We start from the raw sequence: 14,372 nt of genomic DNA on the forward strand, positions 1-14,372 counted from the left end.
ATAGATTTATAGTGTTTGTTTGATTTCTCATCTCATTAAAATACTGTTTCTAATATTTAGACCTAATTGTGTATAGTTGAAAGAACAGAAATAATTTATTCTGCTCCAGGTGGTCCAATTTTAAGTTAATACTTTTACAAGACAGGTTATCTGGGACTTTGAACAGTCTGAAGTAGAAGGCCCAGAATCTGTCTCATACGTTTTATTCTGCAGATCTGAGCTAGGTATGCTTTGTAAGTCAAATATGTAGAATCATAGAATCATTTCAGTTGGAAGAGACCCACAGGATCATCGAGTCCAGCCATAATCTAACTCCAGCACTAAACCACATCCCTAAGAACCTCATCTAAATGCCTTTTAAACACCTCCGGGGATGGTGACTCCACCACTTCCCTGGGCAGCCTGTTCCAATGCCTGACAACCCTCTCCATGAAGAATTTTTTCCTAATGTCCAATCTAAACCTCCCCTGGCACAACCTGAGGCCATTTCCTCTTGTCCTGTCACTTGCTACTTGGGAGACGAGACCAACCCCCTCCATGCTACAACCTCCTTTCAGGTAGTTGCAGACAGCGATCAGGTCTCCCCTCAGCCTCCTTTTCTCCAGGCTAAACAGCCCCAGCTCAGTGCTTTCATTCAGCAGTATTCCATTGCAGTACCTCTCGATACTTGGCATGTAGGTCTATTGTGAAAATCTAGCTACCTGAAAACTGACGTTTCTTACTGAGCAACAGGGTGTCCTTGTAGGCAAATTTGTAGGAACAAAAATCAACTTTTGCTTGCTCCCTGCTCCTAAAACCCAGTTCTCCTGGGGTGAATGATGACTGTGAAGTAAGCTCAAAGTACAGAGCCAAATGCTGCATTTACTTATATTTGTGCAGACAATGGCATTATGAGGACATAATCTGAAGAGAATGATGTTTCTCTGATATATACTTTCAAGGCAGATTTTAGATCAGATAATCAATCATACCTTCAACTAAAGAACCAAATTTGCCTTTCAGAACCTAAGATGGTTTTGCAGTATTGACAGCCAGGAAGAATATATTTTAATTTGCAGACTGAACAAATTTCCATGACATCATGGAAACACAATAAATGTCTGACCTCACAATGACATTTTTCAGACTTTAACTGTACTTCTTGTAGACTTTGAGCCCACAAAAAGCCTTAAGCTCAGCTAGTCTGACCTTCTACATAAAACAAACTGCATAGTTTTTTTCCAGTTTGCTCTGTACTGAGCCTCTTGCATTTGACTACATTGTATCACCTAGAAAGACATTGATCTGAAAACATCCAAAATTGGAGGGCCCCCTCCCCTTGTGTGAAAGGTTAATTGCTGTAAGTGATGAAGAAATTGTGCTTTATTTATCATTTGAATTTGACTGTACCTTGTAGTCACTGGTTTTGGTTTTGTTACAGGTTTTCTCTAAGTTAAGATGCCTCTTAATCATACATTTATTCCCTATTAGGTTTCTCATGCCCCAAGCTCAAATGTAATAAACAAAACAGGGGTTGGTGTTGTGGTTTTTTGTTTTATTTTGGTGGGGTTTTTTGTTTGTGGGGTTTTGTTTTGGCTTGTTGGGGTTTTTGTTGTTGTCATGTGGGGTTTTGGGGTATTTTTTGTGGGGGGCGGGCAGGAGAGGTTTTTTTTCTTTTTGTGTATTTTTTTGTGGTCGTTATTTTTAATTTAAATGTTTGGGCTTTTTTTCGTTGGTTAACTTATATTTCTATTCATAATAATTTTTGACTGTTAGCTTCCCTTTTAAAATGTAGGCAGTAATATTCAAAGTAGATATTATAGATATTATATAGAGAGATATATCAGTTTCTCCAGTGTCATAAAAAAAAACTATACCCTTATATTTGCTTGCTACTTCCTTGCTTACACATCTAAAAATGACATGGGACCTTTCTGCTTACAACATCACACTGGAAACTCACATTAAACTGCTGGTGTACTAATCCCAAAGTCGTTTTCAATGTCACAGCTTTTCACAGCATTGTCGCTTTCTGTAAGTTACTTGCATGCAATTGTGCAAGGGTGCGAGAGCTGACGTGTATTGTGTGTGCACATGTTTTGATTGAACAGTCCCAGCTTGTGAAACAGTTCTGCTCGCTCTGTATGGCTGCAGTGTCATCATTATTAATTATGCTACCAATTACGGTGTCATCTGTAAATTTTATTAGCAGGGATTTTTATATATACTTTTGGCATGCATAACAAAAGTGAATCTCTCAGACAATTAATGCTTATTCCACTGATAAACTGGAACATTTGAGATGAGGAAGAAAATGACCATCTCTTTTTTCATGAGGGGTTGGTGCCGGGATAGGGCAAGAAGAGGCGATGTATTAGCATTAAAAAAACCCTACTTTGGGCAGAGATCGTACAGCCTGCAGTGCCCTGCAGGCTGCAAAGCAACAGGAGCTGCCCTCTGGGGAGCCGTGTTGTCACTAAAGTGGCTGGAGGAACTGACACAAAGGCCAGTTGGAAGAAGTGCCATCTGCATCTGAGATTGACAGGCAGCCTTTAGGGTCTGTTGCTATCATTTCTGACTCCAGCAACACTGGGAGTCCAGTTTCATCTTTGTGAAGCCTGTAGTCTCCACACCCTTTCTTAGGCTCCATCTACACTTTGAGATTTGTGAAAATACTTTATGGGTTCCTGAAGATATACAAACAGACTCTACAGAATTGTTCAGCTACTTTATGTGGTCATTAAAAGAAGTACAAGAGGGGAAAAAAATGATGTTGAAAGGAAAAGTGTGTCTTCAATTAAATTCATCCTAGCTTTTTTAAAAAATGGATGCTTTCCATGGCCTCATTTCAGCAAGGTATTTGATCATGTACGTAAATTTAAGCTTGTGAGTCATTCTTTTGAAGTCAATGGGGCTGCTTGTACTTAAGCTGCACAAGTGTGTAAGTACCTTGCAAATCAGAGCCTATGATACTTAAAGCCCGGGCTCCATCCTTACACCATTGCAGAGACGCCATCTCTCAGACCAGCTTCTCTTTTATGCCATCTGCTCCAACACGAAGGAAAAGGGGGAGGGAGGGAGCCCATGAACAATGGAGTGATTATTCTCAGTTACTGTGAGATAGGTGAACTCCACCTGCTCTTTCTGCCACTTAAAGCTTGGCTGCCGCGATGCAGCAGCACTCTGTGCGCAGCCGACCCGCACCCCTCATGTGCCACAGGCTGACGGGACCACAGCCCACTCAGACCCATGAAAAAATGCTTTTTCTGGTTTTGCTTTATCTTTTCCCCTTCTCTAGTCAGTAGGAGACACTGAGGCTCTCTCCAAAGAGCTGCTCAGCAGACTGAGGAGCCGAACAGCCCGGCTCTGCACCACACCTCTGGGGCAGGTGGGGACACAGCACAGGTCAAGAGCGGAGGCACATCTCCCTGCCCTGCTGCATGCTTTCCACCTGCTTCTGCCAAATCTAGTAGTTTGGACATAATGTGCAGCTTTCTGTCTAAAAGGTTCCTCTTTATTTCTTTCTCTTCCTGTAGAAAGCAGTATTTATTGAAGAACTTAAGGCAGAAAGCTATTATTTCCTTAGAATCAGAGATTTTTCTCTTGTTTGCAAAAATCAGATTTTCTTTATGTTGTGAAGTGTGTTGTGCACCAAACTTTTATTTTATTTTAATTTTTTTTTTAAGAAAAATATTCTGACTGAAAATTCTTGAGTAGGTCTAGATGCCAGCACTGCTTTTATACTTCGGTTGTTGTTCACTGTGGAGGGTTGTAACCAGCTTTACAAATTCCTCAGAGGTAAACAAGACTAGAGTACATCACTTCTTATTTCCCTTGAGAATTTCCAATTACCCTGAATTTGCCTTTAAAAGCATGAGTTTTGGCTATTGTAATCAACTCCTTGTATCACATGTATTTGTAATGATCAATTATTTGAAATTGGGAAATTTTATTCCTGTACATTGTAAATATAATGGTAGATCTGTGGCCAGATTACAATTTGGACATGCCAGGCTGCTGAATGGAGCTGAGACACGAGCAGTGATTATCAATCTTCCATCATTTTCAGTGCTGACGCACAAGTTTTTGCTGCTTCCCTACAGGGCTCTGCTACTTTTTAGCAGCCAGCATTGGACATCTGTCACACATACTGTATGTCATAACAAATAGATCATTACAGAAAAAGAAAAAAAAAGCAAAACCATAAATGTAGAAAAGCAGAAAACATTATGATTATTATCCGTGGGTATTACTATAATACTGTCAGAATAAATCCCAAATACATTTTTATTATTTTCTTTGTGAAACTGACTGTATCATAAAATCCCATTAAAACATACCAATGCAGTGTACTCTCTTTTATAGGCTACTTCATATTTTTCTGAGTGGCAATGTATGCGATACATGGTGCACCGGATTGCAGGGCATGCATTTTTATGACACTGTGGATGAGTATGTTGGCCATCTGAGCTTGATCTCGTGGAAAAGCATCAGATGTGGGCAAATGTTCACTGTAGAAACAGCCATAGTGGTAAGAACGTTGCTGTCCCCCAGCAGTTCGTGACCACTGTCCACCAGTCTTGATGAACAGAGTAGAGAGATGTTTGCCAGCAGTGACAAGCAGAACTGAGCTGGCACTGGGCACTTTGTGGGTGACCTCTTGAGTTCCCATGGAGCTGTGTGCTGATAATTCTGGCAATAATATAAGTCACTTGATAACTGAAGTAGGTTGCAGAGTGCCAGCACTTGTGTTCATGTGATCGTTCCCTTAGTCATTTAAAACCTAAATAAAAGGTAGGATTTTTGCTTTTGAAAGGAAAAGAGCAAGGAAAAAGCAAACAGGTGCATGCTAGTAGTATGTCTGAGATGTATCACACTTCTATATATATATGCACACATATATATATATGTGTGTTTATGTATAATAATTAGTATTATAATGTTAGTTTTGACACATTTCAGAATGTATTTCTGGCCATGATGTTTTTCTGGTTTTTATTATTTCTTGTGCAATACTGTATTGACCTGTAGCACTGAGGAGGTAAGCTGATGCTTTAAGTTTTAAACTTGTGGTCTGAAATGAATGTTAGTGGTGTATGCAGATTGTGTATAATGTTGTATGTAGTTTGAGTTAATTGGCAATCACTTTATTTTAAAAACAGAAATGTAGATAAATCTTGAGCATGCTGGGAAGAAGTTTTGGTTGGTTTGTTTGTCTGGGGTTTTACTTAGTAAGAAGTTGGCCAGAATGAATGTCATTGTGAAGGTTTTGATTGAATAAGACTGCTTCTATAATGTAATTATGACAGATAGAGTTATTTGTTTCTTTCCTGTCAAGAAAATATTGCCCATTATGTTGTTTACTGTCACTCTACTGAATGCTAGTTTTCATACAGTTTAATGCAAGAAATGAAGGAAGGCTAGAATGGTTGCATTTTGGGAAGCAGTAGAACTGAAAAAAAAAGCCTGAAAGGTTCCCGCGTATAAATGAGTGAACACGAGCTCTTGGTGCTTTGAGAAATAGCCAGGAGTTCCCAGAACTTCTGGCTGAAACTAGAGAATGCTGAGCACAAGAGAAGTCATGGTATCCTTGTGTGAAACACTGGTGTGAAATGCACTCTAGCACTCAAAGTTTAAAGCAATGTTTACAATTTAAAAGAGATTAGGAAAAATCTGATTATTTCCCAAAGTGAGATGGAAGGCATTTGGTCTCTGGAACTCATCCACTAGAGCTCCAGGTAGCAGAGGATTCTTCAGCTGAGCAAGATGTGTTGGAAATGTACCACTATCTGTTAGCTGGATGCAGGAAAATTAGAAATATGAGTTTGTAAATGTGAGAGTGATCAATAATAGAGTTGTTTGCCTATGATTACAATGGATTCCTCATTGCTTTCCATTGGATTTCAGTGTATCTCTGAAAATCATGGTTTAGTACCAAAAAATGTTAGGGTTTGAGGAATCACTGGGCAGACTTTTCATGAACAGTGCTATCCATGAGGTCAAGCTACCTGCTCAGTCTGACTTTGCATTTCTAATACTCTATGGCTCTCCTTTTCTAGTTATGTTATCACAGTTTTGATTTAAAGACAGTTTTCGAAGTTAGATGGCATTGTCTTTGAAAGAAACACCTGAAATTTTTGGTGAATAACTGAGGTTAAGAAGCTACAATAACACTGCTTTCATGAGAAGGTGGCTTTCATCATAGCTGCTTGTATTTCTGGAAGAAAGCATCTGAGAACTTTGCTGCTTTTCAATCAGAATGCTGCAATTTCTGTGTACTTCTTGCAGGTTGCATAGTGGGGTTTAAACAGTGCAGAAGACCTTCAGAGTGCTCTCCATCTGAGAGTGGACTTGATTCATACTGACGAATATGGAAAAAACAGAAATCTTTTCACTTGGATGGTTGCATCACTGTGTTTGTTTTTATGTTGTGAATAGTGACCTCCAGGGAGCTGCCGTAAGTCCTTTAGGTTATATGCAGAAAGAGGACATTTGTACCTAATGTCCTGGAGAAAACATTTTGAAAAAGGTTTATTTTGTGCAAATAAGAACCCTACAAGGTGCTAAAATTTTTAGAACTTAGTGGGCTAGATAATTAATACTTTGCCTCATTTGCACCTCCAAAAGCTTCCATGTATTGCAGTAAGCATCTTTCTGAAAATGTCAGGCACTGCATAATGGAAGAGTGTTTTAATTGCAGTTCCCTATTAGTAAAACGTCTTAATAAAAATACGTTACTTCCTGCTATATTTCTTGTAGCTGTTGAATACAATGCTAATGTATTTTCTCGTACAAAACCCTTAGAAAACATAGAAGCATCCCTAATTTTGCATGGGCAAATTTAGAATTAACAGAAGATGCTTTATGAATTTCTCTTACTTCGAGATTTTTATCCAAAATGCCACATAAATGATGAGGACAGCTTTGCAGTTGGCTCCTGAATGGAGCTGTGTCCATGGGCTGCTTCAACCAGTGCTGCTGGCTGGGAGGAGGGCAGAGCGCGACCCCCTGCGTCCAGCCATCAGGCCGGGGCTGAGCCCCTCTGTGTGGGGAAGGGGATCACAGAATCATAGAACGTCCTGAGTTGGAAGGGACCCACAAGGATCCAGCTCCTGTCCCTGCATGTGACAACCCCACAGTTCACACTGTGTGTCTGAGGGCATTGTCCAGTCTCTTCTTGAACACTGTCAGGCTTGGGGCCGTGACACCTCCCTGGGGAGCCTGTTCCAGTGCTCCACCACCCTCTGGGGGAAGAACCTTTTCCTAGTGTCCAACCTAACCCCCTCTGGCACATCTTCCTGACATTCCCTCAGGTCCTTATCACTGGTCACCTCCTCCCCTTGTGAGGAAGCTGTAGCTGCCATGAGGTCTCCCCTCAGTCTCCTCTTCTGCAGGCTGAACAAACCAAGTGACTTTAGCTGCTCCTCATACGGCTTCCCCTCCAAACCCTTCACCATCTTCATAGCCCTCTTCTGGACACTCTCCAGTAGCTTAATAACTTTTTTATCCTGTGATACTCAGAACTGCACACAGTGCTCCAGGTGAGGCCACACCAGAGCAGAGCAGAGCAGAGCGGAACAATCACCTCCCTCACCCGGCTGGCAATGCTGTGCTTGATGCACCCCAGGACATGGTTGGCCCTCTTGTCTGCCAGAGACACTGCTGGCTCATGTTCAACTTGTCATCGACCAGAACCCCCAGATCCCTCTCCACGGAGATGCTCTCCAGCATTTTGTTCCCCAGTCTCTATGTACAGCCAGAGTTGCCTCGGGTACAAAATCCTGGGATGCCCGAAGCTCAACCTTCTTACAGCTTTTGCTGCTCACTGATGTAACTGGTTGAGCCCTGCAAGATGGGAAAAAAAGAAGAGATGATGGGGGAATAATAACAACCACAGCCAGTTCTTCCTATGGGGACCTTCAGGCTTGACCATTCTGCCACAAACTTGTTCCAAGGCTCGTGGTTCCTCCAATGTTTCCCTGCAGCTGACTTTGAGCTCTCACCTCTGCCTCCTCCAAAGTGCACATCTGTGCACTGCCATCCCAGAACCCCAAACAGCACTGCTGATTCCGGTCGGGTAAAGGTGGCGCTGAGGAATCTGGTCAATGGCACACTATAGCTTGCCAATGCAACAGAGAAAGTGTCTGTGTAGGGGCAGAGTTATACTGCTTTTAGGGGCTAGAGGAACAATAGTATTTTCTGGCTTAAGGAGGAAGATGGTTGTGAGAACTTCTGCTCTGTGCTCTAGGAGCGTGTATTTTCCCACTGTCCAGTTGCTCTGTTTCTCGTTCTTAGCATGATTTTTTGGTAACAGAACTGATATATATAGGAATAGCAGAGAGACAATAGGAGAAGAAAAACAACACAAACAAAGGCCACAGCTTCTCACGCTGACAAAAAGTCTGGACATTTTATGCTACTCCTAACCCTCCACTTCATTCTGCTCTCCTAGCATAGCACATCAATGCTGCTAAGAAGCAGATGAGGATGCACAGGGTTGTGGCATGTGGCATTGGGCTTCCTTGTCACTCTGTGGAGGATGCCTGTGCAAGCATGGTTGCCACTGAAAACTTGAATGAACTGTTCTGTTCTCATTCTTGGAATTGTGATGTTTGCTTTTGACCCCATTGTGGAGAAACTTTGAGCCTCATTGTGACAGCGTGTTACTGTAGATGTCCATTGGAGACTATTATTCACTGTTAAAATACCTGCCCACCTTTTTTTTTTTCTTCTTTTGCTGTGGTATGCTCTTCCTATCTGGGTGGTTATCAGTATTGTCAGATTTGCTTACATAAATGACAATGACATCAAATGCAACTTAAATCTTTTTTGGATACGATGTTCATGTTGAACAGCTGAGTGGGCCCAGAGGGTGATCAGCAGTATGAAGTCTGTTGGATGCCAGTAACTAGTGGTGTACCCCAGGGTTCAGTACTGTGTCCAGTCCTTTTCATCATTTTTGTTAATGATCCGGATGATGGGACAGAGTCTACCCTCAGCAAGTTTAGAGATGACATGAAACTGGGAGAGGTGGCTGTTACACTAGAGGGTCATGCTGCCATCCAGAGGGACCTCAACAGGCTGGAGAAATTTGCTGACAGGAACCCCCTATAGTTCAACAAAGAAAAGTGTCAAGTCCTGGACCTGGGGAAGAACAACCCCAGGCACCAATATACGCTGAAGGCTGACCAGCTGGAAAGCAGTTTTGCAGAAAATGACCTGGTTTCCTGTGAAGGTGACCAAGCACTGGCACAGGTTGCCCTGGGAGGTTGTGGAGTCTCTCTCCTTAAAGATATTCTGACCCTGCTTGACCAGAGGTGTTGGATGAGATGACCTCCAGAGGTCCCTTCCAACCTCAACCATTCTGTAACTAAAATACAATTTTACAACTCACCTGTCATTTTCAGTTCATGTTATTCGAATATGCAGCAACATTTAATTATTTGAGAAGAGTAAAAGAAAGACAGGTAACTGGTTGGTAGGAGTAGAATTGCAATGGCAACATGAAAAGTGCAGTTAGAACAGCAATGAGAGTGCATCGCTGTGCAATCAACATTGGAGATCAAAGCCCTTTTTTATCTTCAGCCAAAAGAGGTTTTCCTTTTGTCTTAAGCAGTAGCTGCATTTCTCAGGAGAAACTTGCCATCCATCTTCTTTACTTCACAGCATCGTCCTTTACAGAAATGTGGGAGCTCACCTGGACATGTGCAGTGGAAAGGAGGTTTGCGCCCTTCCCAATGTATCAGTCTTTGAGGGAGGAATTGGTACAGGCTTGTAGCATGAAAATATGGGCTGAGTGCCTCCCCCTCCTTTTTGCCATGCATATCACTGACAGGACACTGAAAACTCTATACAGGCCTTCAATTTCCTTTTAATAGATTTGTTGGGGGTTTGCATCAAGTCTCAAACCTTTCTTCATGTTTCATAAGAAGAGTGACTGCAAGATGTGGAATAAACCCAAAATTTCTGTTGTGCTTCAATTGGATACAAACCAATACACCATAGCTTTGGTCTAAGAAAGTTTCTCTAATGAGTGCCCTTCCTGTTATTGCAGAGCATGAAAAAATTGCCAGAAATATATACATTTGATTTTCAAAATGGTAAATGGATCATAAGGATGAAAGGATGCTTACATTAAGGAACTATAATAGTAATCTAACTTAGAAACCTCTGGTTTAGCCTTATTGGAACACAGGCTGGCTTCTTAAAAGCTGCATTCATTTGTTTGTGGCTGTAATTCAGAGTAGAACTGAAAAAAACAGAAAGACTCTATTCAATTTCATTTGGACTGGGCTCTATGTTGCCAAATTTCAGAACAAAGAGAATTTTTCTCTCAAATTTTATAAACTCGTGGAAACGAATTTTATAACAGAAAGCCTGTCAAATGCTTAACTATCATCATGATTGCAACACTACAATGTTTTAGTTAGATGTTTATCATGGCATAGCTTTCATGAAAATAGCAGTGCTGTTTAAAATCACAGATCTCTGTGTTTAGTCATGTGAGATGAATTGATATTAGTACACACATACACAGACTTTTGGTGGATTTTTTTGGTATCAGACATATAATAACATACTTGTACAGTACTCAGGAGAAGAGTCCTAATAAAACAGACAGTCAAAGCACGCTGAATAATTTAAAAGTATTTTATATGCAGCACATTTTTGTCATGTCATATTTAAAGGTATTACTTGACTTCAAAAGTACTTGGATTTGCCAGTTGTTACCTTCATAGTTTATGTTTTGATTGAAATTGCTGAATTGCCACCCAATAGGAGAGGCCGTTTGTAAGGCGTTGTGATCTCATGTTCCTCATTTCTGATTAAGCCTTTCTGACATCATCACATGGAATTTTTTTTTATTATTTTATTTTTATTTCCCATTATGAACTTATTACTATGTTGGCATGTTTAGTCACGGATTTTTACTGTTGACTGAATAAATGACACTCTGGCATTGCTCCGTTTAAAGTGGTTGGAGCCAATTCACCAATCAAAGAAGGCAGAACTGGCCTTTTATGACTTGAACAGGCTGGGTTTTTTACACAACTCTTATATAGGTTTCCACAGATCCTTTATATATTTCACAGAAATATTTCAAAGTTTTCTATCTTTCCTTAACGTAGTATGAGAGCTGAGCTAAAAGGACACGGATATTCTATTTCAGATTTGTATACTCTACTTTAATCCACTACCCTTTAAAGTGTAACCCATGATAGAAGGTTACCAGATTGCCTCCTGCTTTCTTTGCAGCATACGCTATCTTTTTTTTTTTTTTTAATAAAATACATGTTCCATTTAAAAACCATTTATGAGCATTGTAATTTTTTAGGGCTGAATCCTGAAAGATCCTGAGGACCAATATTTCCTGTATTTTTCAGTGAACATAAGTGTCGTCTCTGACATTCTCAGGAGCCTGATCATTATACTGGTATATAGCAGATGGACATGACAGAGGGTGAGCTTTGGCAGCACTGTAAGGCAGATATCAGCTTTACTATGACCATCTCCGAGGGAGAGACAAGCACTCCAGCAGAACTTCAAGCTGCTACTTCCAGTTTATTTTGGGGGTCCTTTTTTAGGTGCCTGTTACTGTGGTGTTTGTAACAGTGACAGGTAAACAATCAGTTGCTCAAAATGCTGCTGTTGTCGTATTGGAATATTTGTGAAGTATCATGTATTTATATAGCTCACTTGAGTGTTTGTATTTATTTCAGTTAAACTGATTTGCTGTTCTTCCTTTGACAATATTAATAGTGTACAGTGCTATGAAAGTCTAAAAAAGTATGTTCACAGGCTGTTATTTTGATTCAAGAAAAAATATAATGGTTATTTCCAATTGAAATAAATGAAGAAGTTGTATATTTCATATGGGATTCATTACAGGCTTTGAATAAGTATATAATTCTAATGCAAAATAATTTTGGAACGAGACTGCAATATTTTGAAGACTGGCACTTAAAAATTGCCATCTTATTTTGGATCTCTTTGTGGGTAAAAGAAATGTGAGATCTTTTTCTAGTCACTTTTTTTCAGAAATATCATTAGAAACATTTATTTGAAATGCATAAAACTAATTGTATATGTATTCTGACTTTTATGTGTGAAAACTCCACTGCTTCTACAAAAGCTGTCTTTAAGATATAAATCAGAATCTGTGTGTATTTTCAAAAAGGTATAAACTCCAACAACTCAATTCTCTTTTCTAGGAGCAGTTCATAAGGTAGAGATGAGAGCTGGTAGAATACCCTTACAAAAAAACATTCACAGGGACTCCTATGGCATCTAGGAACTCTGTAGGAAAGGTTCATGTGAGCTTCAGTGGGAATGTTAAAGGCATCTGTGCATTTCAGTTTTGCCAAGTTAAAGACTTTTGCCTAATTTCTGTCCATCGTCAACTACCATCAAGAAAAATAAAAATTATAAGACTTTTGCAAATGTAAAAAATTGTTCATTTTTAAATGCTTCTGCTTCAGATGTGTTGCTCAGTGAACCTGAAACAGCTTTGAGAGCCTTCATGCAAAGGACAACATTTATGCAAAACCTAAGAGGATGCATAAATCAGGCAAATGGCAAAAAATGAATAATGACTACTCGTTTTCCATTATAGCAGTAGGTTTTATTTGAACGACTAGTAAGGAATAAATTTCTATATAACTTACTTATTTTTTCGTGGCTTTCTAGGTCCAACTGTGCTGAAAACATCCGTAAACACATCTTACATACAGGAAAGCACGAAGGAGTAAAAATGTATAACTGTCCTAAATGTGACTATGGAACCAATATCCCCGTGGAGTTTCGTAACCACTTGAAAGAACTACACCCAGACATCGAAAATCCTGACCTGGCATACCTGCATGCTGGTAAGGTCACTCTTCCCTTTGCTTACAAATTCTTGTCATTTCTATATGACCATGCTTAGCTGATTGCAATAAGAAAGCTAGCTGTTATGTTATTATCATTTATTCTGGTGAACATGATTTTAAAATGGTCTTGGTCCTCTTCAAGTCTTCACAAGGGGTGAAGGTTGTGCATTAAGCACTGAAATCCATTCATGTTTCAGAAGTAAAACTTGCAGTTTAATACATAAACATCAGAAGTGTGTGCTATTTAGATGCCTTATTTTGAAATCTAATTGAGCTTTTATAGAGAAATATATATATTTTTTTTAACATCTGTATTGTCCCTCTGCCCACTCAGGAACAGAAAACCAAAATTCCTTAGGAAATACAGTGGCAAATTAATTTACTGCTTAAAAAATTGTAGATTTCATTACAAAAAATAAAAAAGTGTTCAACATTAAAAGATAGAAAGCAGAGATCAGTCAATAACTTACGTGTATGTTTTGAGGCTTTGCGTTAGAGAGTACACACATGGAAGTCACTGGAGGAATGCAACACAGAAACATTGCTTTGGAAAAGAAAATAAAAGAAGAAAGTTGGTGCGTTTCCTGATTAGGAATGAGATTATTTTTTTAGAGATTCTACAGTTCAGAATAGAAGGCAAAAGTTCAGTGGGGGCATCAACTCAGGAGAAAAATAAAGTTTCAATGGCAAGAGGTTAGGAGAAGTAATACAACATTAGGCTGGAGCTTGAATGTAATGTGATCTTAACTCAAGAGAGGCAGATAACTCAGACATCACTGGGCGGGAAGACAAGTCAGAGCAGTGGGGAAAAGAGAACAGATGGTGAGAAGAAAGAGTTGGGGAATCCAGAGGAGGAAGAAGCTCTGTGGGCCAAATTTTCCTTAAGATGCAAATTAGTCTTCTATTGAAGTTAAACTATTAGTATTGCTGTGTCAGATTTGAATCTTCTGCTGTGAGTAATTGATCTTTTAATTTTTGAGACCCTCATACCTGTAAAAAACCATGACCTCAAGAGCTTTAATTCAGCTCTGCGCAGTGTGCACACTCCAGTTATTTTAAAACCTCTCAGTCTGTTCAAAATGACTGCTTGCTTTCCTGACTAGAGGCAGTGTATTATTTGTACCATATATTTCTATTTGCCAAGTATTCCACTTCATTTTGGAACCAATCATCATGTCATGTCAGCATATGGTGGATAATATCTGGATGTGCAAACAAAATGCCAGTTGGCAGAATACCAATTTCAAAATAGGTCAGAAAACTGATCACATTTCACCATAGTTCTCACTAAAGTGAATGAATATTCAAATCAGACACTGATGGATTTTTACTACAATAATCTCACCTAAAATAATGAGAAAAATTAAAATGCTTTCAATAAACAGATATACAGAGATAACATAGATAGATGTAACATTTGTAGAATCACTAACATTTTTCCAAAATTACAAAGTCTGTGTAAGTTTTCATGTTACTTGTTCAAGACTATATATGTAGGTAAATGAATTGCTCATTGCAGCATGT

The 14,372-nt window shown here is 39.5% G+C and overlaps 1 protein-coding gene across 3 annotated transcripts in view; it reads left to right on the top strand.

Moving 5' to 3' along the window:
• The window catches only part of ZNF407 (zinc finger protein 407), a 348,213-nt gene that overhangs the window by 232,878 nt on the left and 100,963 nt on the right, over window positions 1-14,372 (top strand). For all 3 annotated transcript variants that reach the window (XM_082045091.1, XM_082045093.1, XM_082045092.1), the window contains exon 8: window positions 12,667-12,845. In XM_082045091.1, the coding sequence (XP_081901217.1) occupies window positions 12,667-12,845 (179 nt within the window). The remainder of the gene's footprint in view (window positions 1-12,666; window positions 12,846-14,372) is intronic.

Source organism: Streptopelia decaocto (assembly GCF_964273445.1).
Source record: "Streptopelia decaocto genome assembly, chromosome: 2".
Taxonomy (NCBI): Eukaryota; Metazoa; Chordata; class Aves; order Columbiformes; family Columbidae; genus Streptopelia; species Streptopelia decaocto.